The 12,660-nt window shown below is 40.7% G+C and overlaps 1 protein-coding gene across 29 annotated transcripts in view; it reads left to right on the top strand.

Moving 5' to 3' along the window:
• The window catches only part of RBFOX1 (RNA binding fox-1 homolog 1), a 520,491-nt gene that overhangs the window by 145,862 nt on the left and 361,969 nt on the right, over positions 1 to 12,660 (top strand). For 22 of the 29 annotated variants that reach the window (XR_004536479.1, XR_004536480.1, XR_004536481.1 and 19 more), the window contains one exon: positions 1,983 to 2,054. The exons of the other annotated variants lie outside the window; for them this stretch is intronic. Coding sequence is in view for 19 of the 22 variants with exons in the window: in XM_033914618.1 (XP_033770509.1) it covers positions 1,983 to 2,054 (72 nt within the window). In the remaining 3 variants the exon portion in view is untranslated. The remainder of the gene's footprint in view (positions 1 to 1,982; positions 2,055 to 12,660) is intronic. 29 annotated transcript variants of the gene reach the window in all.

Genomic DNA, 12,660 nt, shown 5'->3' with positions numbered 1-12,660 from the left:
GAGTTAAACTTAGAATGGATGAAATAAGTGGATGCTGCCAGTATATGTCTGAAAAGTGGTGATTTTAGAACACATGCACACATTCTATTGATCTAATTATTTATTTATTTGACTTGATAATATCCCTCTTCTTGCAGTCAAACCAGAGCAGTTTACATGGCTGCGTAAATATCAAATATAAATACAATAAAAAAAACAAAAACAAAACAGAGCGAGTATATTCTTCCTAAAATCTCCACTTTTACGTGCAACTGTGGGCAGGAAGCACACAAGTGTATTTATCGCTAAAGCAGATATAAATTCATATAGTTTGCATGCTGTAAAATTCAACTCTGTTTACTAAAGTGTGGTGCAGTTTTATAGTTATCATATGTTACTTGCCAAAATTAAAGCACAGTGACCACAAAACAAAATTACTGTTGGGAGTGTTTCCAGAAGTTTCCTATTCTCTTAATGCAGAGGACATGTCATTACCATGCATTAGGGGAAAAAATTCTAGAAATGGTGCTCAAACTTTGGTGCCAAAAAAGTTTGGTTCCGAATGGTATTTTATTGCAGGCGTTCTGACACACAAGTTGGGCGCAGATCTTCCAAATTCTATAAGATTGTGTGAATTTTAAGGGAATGCCCCAGACCCGTCCATGCCCCTCCCATGGCCATTCCTCCTATGCAGATCCATGCGTAAAAACTTAGAGTCTGATTCTGCATAGAATGCCTACATTAGACGCCATTAGGTGCTCTAATCAAGGACACCTAGCGACTGCTAAAGTTGGAATACGCACACAACATTTTTTGTTTTATTAGCTTAATTGGCTTGGTAATTGACTGCAACAACACAGAGAAAGGGATCAACAAATATACAAACGTAAGCAAATAACACCAAAAAGAGTGCAGAAGTCTACAGAACTGGGACTAAGGCCCTCTTCAATCAAACTGCAATAGCAGTTTTTAGCGCGGGGAACCACGCTGAATGGCCTGCGCTGCTCCTGAAGCTCATTGAGTTCCTATGAGCATTGGGAGCAGCGCAGGCCATTCAGCGTGACTCCCCATGCTAAAAACTGCTATCGCAGTTTGATAGAAGAGGACCTAATTATTATTTATTTGCAGAGACCCAACACTGCCGGTGTTTCAGCCAAAGGCCTACATCAGGGGTCTAAAGTAATACACAAATAAATATAAATTAAAAACATGTATATACTAAAAAAAAAAAAAAAAAAAAATTAAGAACATTGTATGAATCTATACATTTAAAATTATGAATCACAATTTAACATACATTTGAAATTATAAAACATGTATATTGCATAAATTTGGCAGATAGATTATGAACTTCACAATAATATTTAAACCATTCATCTAATAAATCAACATGTCAATCATCATCATATCAACTATAATAATCCGTTAATCTGAGTTATTTAAACCATTCATCTGATTAATGAATATATCTATCAAGTTATATGTAACCTTGTCCATAGATAGTGGCCTCCTGATGCCTTGCACACAATCCACTATCAAATGGGATAAATTTGAGGAGACCAATATCCAGGAAATAGAACATGTTGTCAAGAATTTGACAATATCTCATGCTTGTACTGAGCCTTGTTTATCAGGAATATTACGCCAACTTGCTACAGAGATCTCTCCTTTGCTGTTGAAGTTGGTTAATAAATCCCTTGTGTCAGGCTTGTTTCCTGATAGCTGTAATGTTGGTACTGTGAGACCTGTTTTGAAGAAATCTGATCTCGATAGAGAATTTATGTCCAGTTTTAGATCCATATCAATCTTACCTTTCATAACACAAGTTATGGAGAAAATTGCTTTGTTTTGATTGGAGAAATGTATTCATGAAACTAACTGTTTAGACAAAAATCAGTTTGGTTTCAGAAAGAATCATAGCGTTGAAACCTTATTGCTTGCCACCATTGATGAACTGTGTTTAGGTGTTGATCAGGGCTACTGTTTTTGTGTTGTTTCCCTAGATATCTCTGCAGCATTTGATTCACTTAATCATCTTGGCATGTTGGAAAGATTAAAACAGATAGGAGTAGAAGGTAGAGTATATGATTGATTTGTGTCATTTTTGACAAACAGAAGGTTATGAGGTAATAATCAAAACAAAAATACATCTAAAAACCCACCTAAATCGGTACTTGGATGATCAAAAAGACAGGTCATCCAAGTACCGATAATCAAACAGGGTTTTAAACATATCTAAAACCAGTTTAGGACTTTTGACTGCCTCTGTGCGTCCAGAGTGAAAAGGGGCGTTTTTGGAGGACTGGGTAGGGCAGGAGGTGGGTGGGATGTGGGACGACCTAGACTTAGTCGTCCGGCAGCCATAATCGAAAAGTTTAACAGGTTGCCTGGATGGAACTTATACATTTTGACTTAAACAAAATCAAAACTGATATAAGTTCCAGATTGGGCCACTTAGCTGATCGCGGCTGCCGCAATCAGTTCAGTGGCCCAGCCAACCTGTTGCCCACCCCCCCTCCTGCAACAATCGCCCAGTCCCTCCTGTCTAAATCTGCCGTGATCCCCCACAACATTCCCCGGCAGAAAGGATGCCCAATCCCTCCTGCCTGAACCTGCTATGACATCCCCGAACCCTCCCACAAGCATCGCAGGCAGGAGGGATGCCCAGTTTCTCCTGCCAGACATCCCAGAACCCCCAGCCAAGCTAGGCTGTCTGACACCCACCCCCAGCCCAGACAGAACTGGGGGTGTTCCAGTTGGGCTGAGGGGTGATGATCAGGTGGCCTACCTTGGCGGGGGGTTTGGTGTATCTTATAGGTGGGACTGGGCATCCCTCCTGCTGGGGAAGGTAGCAGGGGATCGCAGCAGGTTTGAGCAGGAGGGATTGGGCATCCCTCCTGCCGGGGAAGGTTGCAGGGAATTGCAACATGTTCAAGCAGGAGGGATTGGGCATCCCTCCTGCAGTGGAATGTTGTGGGGGATCACGGCAGGTTCGGTCAGGATGAATTAGGCATGCCTCCTGCTGTGATCGTTTGGGGGGGGGGGGACTGCAGTTCCACAATTCTCTAACCGGCACTTATGTCAGATACTTGTTAGAGAATCGTGGTTTTAGATGAAGGACTGTTCCCTCCCATGCCTAAAAGATCTTTTATGGGGTGTTTGGGACTTGGGCAATTTTTTGGGGAGGAATAGGGCTTAAAGATAGACTTAGTGATGGTCTGGGTGATTAAACGCCTGAACTTACAGCTAGGCCATTCTCGTTTAAAAAAAAAACAACAAAAAAACCCTCATTTTGGACTTTTTTTATTTTTTTTTTTTACCGAGAATGGACATTTCCCTGCTGCCTACTTTGGGTGCCTAAGGCCTTAGGCCATAAAGGGACTTAGACTTTTTTTTATTATTATGCCCCTCTATCCCCCTCTTATACAAAGGTGCGCTAAGCTTTTTAGCGCACGCTAAATATCACAAGCTAAACCCTAACTTGTGCTTGTTTTCCTGTGGACGTGTTAGCGGTTGGAACATGCATTGATTCAGCACGTGCTAAATCCATGCTAAAACGCTTAGCGCCTTTGTAAAAGAGGGGGTATGTGCACATAGCAATGGTGAAGTGTCAGCGGAGGTTCATTTTCAGTGCTGAGTCCCACAGGGCTATGCACTATCTGCCAGTCTTTTTAAAGTCTATTTATCTCCACTCGGTGAGTTATTAGATGATCTAGGTATCTCTTCCAAGATCTATGCTGACGACGTTCAGTTTTTCTTTAAGATACCTAGTTGGGGAGATGAATTGTATCAAAGGTTAAATACTTATATGAACAAGATTACAGAGTGGATGAAGAGTAAAGGATTTAACTTGAATGTAGGAAAAACATAAATTTCGATTGTTGGAAATACAGATGAACATTTATGGCCCAAAGAGATCTATGTGAGTAACCATCTGATTAAGACCAGTAAAGAGATGAGGGTGCTTGGTGCATTATTGGATGCTAAGTTATCCTTTAAAGCTCAAGTTACATGAGTTTTCCAGCTTGCATATTTTGTTATGCACAAGCTATCTCATTTGAACAATGTGCTATCAAATTGGGACTTCATACAAGTATTGCAAACGATGGTGTTATCACAATTAGATCATTGTAACGGAATTTACCTGGGCTTGCTGACTACTCAAATCAATGCATTACAGGTTGTTCAGAACTCAGCGGCCTGGATGTTGATGGGTGTACCTCGTTATGAGCACATTTCTCCCATCGTAAGAAAATTACATTGGTTACGAGTATCTTTACGTGTTCAATTTAAAATCCTAAAACTTGTTCAACAAGGCGTCTATGATAATCTGCCAGATTATCTGGCCAAATGCCTGTTGCCGTACAAACCATCCTGGGCACTGAGATCTGAAAATCGTATGTTGCTTGATACAGGGAAATTGAACATCGTTTGATATGTGCAAGCTAAAAAAATCCTGCTTTTCTACGGCTGGGCCCATTCTGTGGAACGCTATGTCTGGCACTCTGAGGTTTAGCAAAAATCTGTTGCAATTCAGAAAATTGCTCAAAATTCACCTCTTTATACAGGCGTTTTTCTGTTAGTCCTCCACTTCTCAACGAAGATTATGTTACCATCATTTAGACACTCATGTGATAATGTTTGTATCCTTGACCTCTGTTTTTTTTTTACCTGTTATGCACTTGGTCTTGTAAGACTGTATGTATTATAAGTTGTGTATGTGAATTGTGAGCCACTTTGCTAAGAAAAGCGGATTATAAATGTTTTAAATAAATCATCGTATTAATTACCCTAGTTAATTGATTTGAATAAATGATTATGATACTATAATGTAGTAAGAGAAAATAAATTACTAATTTATTGTATCTATAGCCATTTAAAGCTGCACAAATTAATATGAATTTACATAATCCTACTAAAAATGTACCTTTAAAATTGTCTTTTATATGATTCACATATATCCCCCCCCCCTCGTTTACGAAGCCATGCTAGCACTTTTAGCTCTGGCCGTCGCAGTAACAGCTCAGATGCTCTTAGAATTCCTATAAACATCCGAACCAATGCTAAAAACACTAGTGTGGCTTTGTAAAGGAGGGAGATAGAGAAGATGGTCCCAATATGGAGTTGAACCTGATGCAGGCCTTTGGCCAAAATACTGGCAGTGTGAGGTCTTTGCAAATAAAGAATATTATGTCTCAGTTCTGTAGGCTTGTGCGCTTTTTTGGTGTTATGTGGTAATTGACTGGGCCAGTTTTCAGACAATCAAAAAGAAATTAAAATTACCAATTAAAAGTTCCATGTGGAGCTCATACGATGCCTAGCAAAGCCTAAGTCAAGGCACCTAGTGATTCCTGATGCCTCTCTGAAAAGTAGGCATGGTTAGGGGTAAAGAATAGATTTGGTAATTTTAGGTGTGTGAGATAGGTGCCAGTATATTAAGCCAGATAAAATGTACCAGTGCCTACCTCTACGACACCTAGCAATGCCTAAGTTTGCATAGGTACCACTATAAGTGATTCCATAAGTAGTGCCTAGCAATTGATTGACAACCGCGCAGAGTGGCGTCTACAGTATAGGCACGCTTATGTTTCTAGAATCTGAGTAAATGTGTTTTTACACAGAAATACAAATCTCTTATTCCCGGAATAATATTTAATTTCAAAAATAGTTTTAATTTCAAAAAGTTTGAAAAAAAAGAACACCCACCCACAAGAGCTATGTTAGTAGCCATTTTCTGAGCACTATACAACTGAACAAAAAGTAGATTATTAATTTTATTTTTATTTTTTTTGCACTATGTCAGTATTATGAAAAATGAGAAATTAAATATTATTCCGAGAATTAGAGATTTGTATTGAAATAAACCTGGAAATAGTAATTTGTTCTCCCGCTTTAGATATATCAGTTTGCATAGATATGCTATTTCTGCCCTTGTTTGGTATCTTGTATCCATTAAAATGTTTTTTTCCGTGCCCAAAATTCAGCATAACAGTAGCATCTAATGTTCAGTGCCATATATAGCATTTCTCCTTGTGCATTGCAGAAAATGTGATGCAATAACCATATTTCCTTGAAAAAAAGCCCTAGTATGCTTTTCGGGGTAGGTCTTAATATAAGCCCTACCCCCAAAATAAGCCCTAGTTGAAACGCTTCCCCTGCCCTTTCTATCTCTTCCTCCCATCCTGTCGGACCACTTAAGCCGCAGTGCAGGAAGTTCGTCAAGTCTCGCAAATAGCGCGAACATAAGAATAGCCTTACTAGGTCAGACCAATAGTCCATCAAGCCCAGTAGCCCATTCTCAAAGTGGCAACATTCTATGCTATTGATCGAGGGCAAGCAGAGTCTCCCCCCATGTCTTAATAACAGACAATGCATTACAGGTTTTCCTCCAGGAATTTGTCCAAACTTTTCTTAAAACCAGCTTTGCTATCCACTTTTACCATAACCTCTGGGACTGTCTATGCAAATGTCTTTGCAAGTGTGCCATGGGCAGATTACAAGAGTACACTAGTTCACTGTTCCCTCTAAGCTGTTCAAGTGTCCACTAATTGTATTTCCAGTGAAATGTAGTGCTTCAGTATTCTGTTTTCACATCACTAGATGTTCCCTGGAGAGCTTGTCTGGCCCTCGTTATTGAAAAAATGATAGTGAAACAGCCCTCCCTCCCCCCCCCCACCCCCCCCCCCCCCCCCCGTGGTAAAACTGTAGGTGAAAGACTCTTGAACAACTTAGAGGGAACGGTACAGTACGTAAACTGTGCCTTACATTTGGACTAGAATGTTCAGTTTTGCTGGCCCTACCTTCTGGAATACACACTTGGAATGTTCCTTTGCCAGGTTCAAATCAGGTCTAATAATCTTTCTTTTCAAAGATGCCTATACTTCCTAAACTCTTTGTTATCTGCTGCCCATCTAGGAGTTGTTGGAGACAGTTGTCCTCTTGAACTCTGTAGGATTAACTACCCTCTTTCCTATATTGTGTTGTATGAGGGCTGTTCAAAAAGTATCAGATCTTTATTCATTAAAAAAATTTGCATTCAGATACAACAATCTTATACTAATCTCCTTCAAAGTAGCCCCCTTAGGCTGCTACACACTTCTTCCAAAGGTTACGGCACTGTCGGAAGCAGCGCTGGAATGCCTCTTTTGAGATTGCTTGCAACTGGTCCGTCACATTCTGCATGATGTCATCTCTTGACTGAAATCTGGTCCCTTTCAGGGGCATTTTCAGCTTGGGGAAAAGCCAGAAGTTACATAGAGCCATGTTGGGAGAGTAGGGTGCCTGAAGGATCATAGGTGTGTTGTGTTTGGCCAGGAAACTCCATATCAAATGTGAAGAATGGGCAGGTGCATTATCGCGATGGAGCTGCCAATTGCCCGCTGCCCACATGTCCAGCCGTTTGCGTCTCACAGCATTACGAAGGTGATGCAGAATCTTTTGGTAGTACCCCTTGGTGATTCGATGATCATGCATCACCAGGATCCTCACTTGGTCAATGACGATCTTATTTCTGAATGTTGAGGGCCTACCAGAATGTGCTTCACTCTCCACTAATGTGCAGCCGTCTCTGAAGCGGTTGTACCACTCCTTTATCTATGTGGTGACCATTGCTTTATCTCCAAAGGCCTGTTGAATCTTCCAGATCGTTTCCATTTGGGAATCGCCAGGCTTTACACCAAATTTAATGCAGTAGCATTGTTCAACTTTTTCTGTCAAATTGTCAAAAATGAAAATCGGACGGCGCTCACTTACACTTCCTCACTCATCGGCGGTTTCCCTGCGACTGATAGCTTCTGTTGGCGGGAAAAAAATTCAAGCATGTGCATTAGGGTCGCCTACATAGGTGAACCAAACTACACCTCCCTAGCTTTATTTGTTTCTGCAAGAAAAATTAAGGTCTGACACTTTTTGAACAGCCCTCGTATTTCCTTTCCAGAGAAAAACAACCACATTAATTGAAGGCTGCACAAAAATTGGTGGAGGTGTCAGGGCAGCTGAGAAAAAAGGAGGCAGAGGAAAATAGGATAGAGTGACAGACAGGAGAAATACAAGAAAGGTTGGCAAAAGGGGTTAAGCAAAGAAAGAATTAAGGACAGGAGAACAGAAGGAGAATGGGGAAAAGTGGGGAGAAACATAGAAACATGGCAGCAGATAAATACCAAATGGCCCATCCAGTCTGTCCATCCACAGCATCCATTGTTTCCTCTTCTCCTTAAGATATCCTACATGCTTGTCCCACAGTATCTTAAATTCAGATACAGTCTTTGCCTCCACCACCTCTACCAGAAGCAGGGCCGGATTTAGATGAAAAGAGACCCTAGGCTATTCCACTTATGAGGCCCTTTCACCTCCCATTTTTAAGTTTGTAAATTACATGAGAGATAATAAAATACATCATTACTGTGATATATATCAATATGTTAAATGAAACATGTTGTTATTGGTATTAACCTTTATAAAAAAATGTGACACGGATAATAAATAAAAAAAAGTCGAGAACACTTATTTGGACATTTATTCTCAGCACGATATATAGTACTTGTAACAATAACTAATCAAACATAACACACAATGTTGCCCCTTCCTATGTCCATAGTGCACCCAGTGTGTCCTTCCTCACCTCACCCCCCCTCCGATGCCCACCTGCCTCCCATCCCCCTTCCATTGAACACCCCCCATGCCATCCTGCGTGCCTGCCTTCCATTAAACCCCACCACCCCCCTCCGATGCCAGCCTGCCTGCCTCCCTTCCCCCTTCCACTGAAACCCCCCACCCCCCACCCCACCCCGATGCCAGTCTAGGCCGCCCTGTCCTGACGGATCCACGTTTTGCCTCTCTTCCCACAGGGCTGGGCTTTGCCCAGCTGTTTCTGGACTGACGTCTTTCCCTCCCCGATCCTTCTCTCAGGGCGAGAAAAAGAAAGGGAGAAGCCGAGTCGGCACCCCGTTGCGGCCGGAGCCGATTCCGATCCCGAAGCATAGAATTTCTCCTTATTTTCGGTTCACTGTTTTAGTGTTCACTGTTTTTAGAATAGTGTAATTTTAATTTTGCTAACAATTTGAATGTAGGCCCCTCTTGATCTTGAGGCCCTAGGCTGAAGCCTAGTTAGCCTATAGGAAAATCCGGCCCTGACCAGGAGGCTATTCCACACATCTACCACCCTTTCTGTAAAGAAGTATTTCCTTAGAGCAGCATCAGAACATTTAGTAAAAGGGGTGAGGTATAAAATACTGCTACATTTTTTTGCATAAAATGGTTTGGTTTTTTTTTTTTGCAATGTATCATTTCAGAGTGTGAAAACAGAAGTTATAGTTATAATACCAAGAAATTGGCTCTATTAAGCAAAAGTAATAGCACATTTTAAGAATAATGGAGCTTTATGTAATCAGTGGCTTTAAGCAACCTCAGGATGGGCTTTTAAAAATGTTCAAAATTATTTTCTGATCAAGCACAATTATATTCATGTGAAAAACTTCAATTTTCAGTTTTTCTAACTTTAGGTTTTTCTGGACAACCCTTCTGTGAGTGCCTACTTTATAGAATTGCCCATGTAGGAGTGTCCCCTAGCTATATTTTGTAAATGCTGACAAATTTTGCTTTCTATGAATAAAAAATGGGTTTTGTACATAAAGAGCTATTGTTACATTTCTCTCTTGGTGTCCATGAAATAACTACAACAAAAATCAACCTATAGCATAAAAAGAGTGGGCACAATTAGGCGAATGTAAAAAAACAACATACATACGCACAAAATACCATGTTTTTTCTTCTTCTTTTTTTTTTTCTTTTCAAAGAACATCGATGTCAGATTATATCATTGAAATTACCCATGTTGTTGCAAATAACAGCCCACCTCTATTTAAAGCCTGAATAAAATAAGAGAGAGCCTCTCCATTAATTGCTAAACTTGCTAGTTCTGATCCAAATTGTATAATCTCGGGTAACATTGAGCCTGCAGACATTAGTATTGTTTTAAATGTCGGGCACTGCAGGTAAAAGATAATCTGGATATTCAGCTCCAATACAGTATACCCCTACAAATTCATGGTTCGCAATTTGTGGACTCAGTCATTCACGGCATTTTCTGACTGCCTAAAGTCAGGCTACACCAATCAGGAGCTGCTTTGATGTTCCTGGAAGAGGCAGTCAGAAAATACCACAAATGATTGACCAATGGAAAAGTAACTTTCACTTTGAAGGTAGGAGATTTAGTCAAGATGCTACTGGCTCTGGAGAGTACAGGGTTTACCCTCAGGAAGATCCTGTCTTGCTTCCCGCAGGACATTAGCCTAGCATAAGGATCACGTCCTAGATGTTCATCTTTTTTTCTTTCAGCACCCGCCACTGGCCCTGCAGCCCTGTCCTGTTTCTGATCCACTCCTAAACCGCATCCAATATTCGTGGTTTTTTGAAGTTTGTGCGTGCTTCTATATATGGATACTGGTTGACTCTTAAAATATGGGATCAGCACTGACCAGTGGCGCAATCTGATTAGTGGTGATATTCAGTGGCATTAAATGAATAACTAATTAGGAAAGTTAGATCAGCCTTTTTGCTGTCCTATTATGCCCAAATTCTCTATGTAATATGTAATACAAAATCTCTTATGGCTGCAAAGGTACTTAAAAGATACTAGATACAGCAGCGATAATGCCAAATAGGGCAAGCAGGACACTCCACAAAAACACTAAAGTGCCCTCATTACTCTCAGTTCACTAAAATAACAATAATAATCATGATAGTGAAGACGCATCCTCAGTGTGACTAGGCAAGCATTAGGGACGATGAAAACACACCATTCCAGTGCTTGATAGAAGGCTCAAACAGCAAGATTAATTCCTCGCCTGAACCCGCAGACCATCGTGGGATACGGGACGTGAATATAAGTGCACTAAAGAAATATAAATTTAAGTGTTTCACAATAATAATGAGGACAGTTTAGTGGTAAAATAACCACAAATATTTAAAAATGTGAAGCTCCGTACAAGCCCACGCCTCCTCCATAAGATGAAAAAAGTAATTAACAAACACTTAGCTGAGTCTTATGCAGAATTGAAGTAGTCCAGCATTTTGGATAACTGAGGTTACTTGTAAAGTTCAAAAACCTCATAGCAGGTTTGGCCAAGCTGGTTACAGGGCCGCAGAAAAAGCCCTTTCTTCAGGAACCGATGCTGACCGCACAGCACATCAGGAAGCCGTGAAATTTGAAACGGCTACCCAGAATGAAAAGGAGGCAAAAAGGAGGGGCCACTTGAGCGGAGAGCACAAAGCTTTAAAGGAGAGGTCACAGCTGACACAACAAAGTTGACACAGCAAAAAACAATCAGCGAAGAGGCCCAAAAATTGGAAAATTATATGATGGTATTCCATTCGATAAACTCGTTTAAGCCCCCAGGTTGAACTGAATCCAGACAAAAAATCCAATATTGTTCCCATAACTGGATACGGGCTAACCTGTCACCCCAAAAGTTATTGGGTATCTGTTTAATCAAGAACCAGGTCAGATCAAAAAAATCATGGCAGTGCTCCTGACATTGAGCCACTAGGAAAGCAGTAAGGTTTCTCTTATGTTCCCCCAGCCTAATTTTAATTTTTCTGATAGTCTGGCCCAAATACAAAAGCCCACAGGGACACATAATAACGTAGATAACCCACTGAGATAAACAATTGGTTTGATGTCTCAGAACAAATGATTGATGAGTCCGAGGATGGCACCAGGTAGATAGATTAAGTGAGTTCCTGTACATATTGCATGAGCCGCATGGTTTGTGTTTTCCCACACCACCTGCATCATCCGTGGACCGCTTGATGTTCAAAAAATTGGCTAAATTCTTCAGGCGACTGTAAGCTATGCAGGGTTTTTCCATGAAAAGTTCATGAGTAGAGAGCACATGCCAATGTTTTTGGATAATGCTGGCTAAGGATTAAGCCTGATTAGAATAGGATAACACACAGATCTGTATGTCTATTCCTATTTTGGCCTGGAGTTGAAAGAGAAGGTCAGGGTTAGCATACTGGGCTCACTGGCACGCCCGTTTAATAGACCACTCTGGGTAACTCCTATCCCTAAACCGCTGGGATAAGGCTTTAACTTGAATCTTGACTTCTCTAGTAGTAGAACATATACATGTGATCAGAAGGAACTGGCTGACCGGGAGAGACTGTTTCAGTCTTGGAGGGTGACAACTGCTATAATGCATGTAAGTATTTCTGTCAGTCTGTTTGCGATAAATAGAAGTAATCAATTGGGAACCCTCCTTGACAAACTTAGTGTCAAAAAAGGTAATGGCTTGGTCCTGAATGGAAGCAGAAACTTGAGATGACAATCCTGAGAATTAAGCCACAGAAGAAAATGTTCCACAGAGTCAGTCCAAATCAGAAATACATCATCGATGTAATGTAGTCATAAAGAAATAGAGGCAAACCAGTGAGAATTATACAAGTAAGATTCTTCAAAGGATGAGATGTAGAAATTAGCCACACTAGGGGTCACAGCTGTCCCCATGGCCACACCATGAGTTTAGAGAAAAAAAATCCCCCTCTACCTCAAAAAAATTTTTTTTGAAGGACCAAGGTGGCCAGGGACATCAAGAAATCTTTAGTTATTCTATTAGATTCCAAAATATTACCAACTAGCTGCAACGCTTTACATTGGGGGATGTTACTATACAAAGCTTCAAG

The sequence above is a fragment of the Geotrypetes seraphini genome, chromosome 11 (genome assembly GCF_902459505.1).
Source record: "Geotrypetes seraphini chromosome 11, aGeoSer1.1, whole genome shotgun sequence".
Lineage (NCBI taxonomy): Eukaryota > Metazoa > Chordata > Amphibia > Gymnophiona > Dermophiidae > Geotrypetes > Geotrypetes seraphini.
This window is presented reverse-complemented; position numbering and strand designations above follow the sequence as displayed.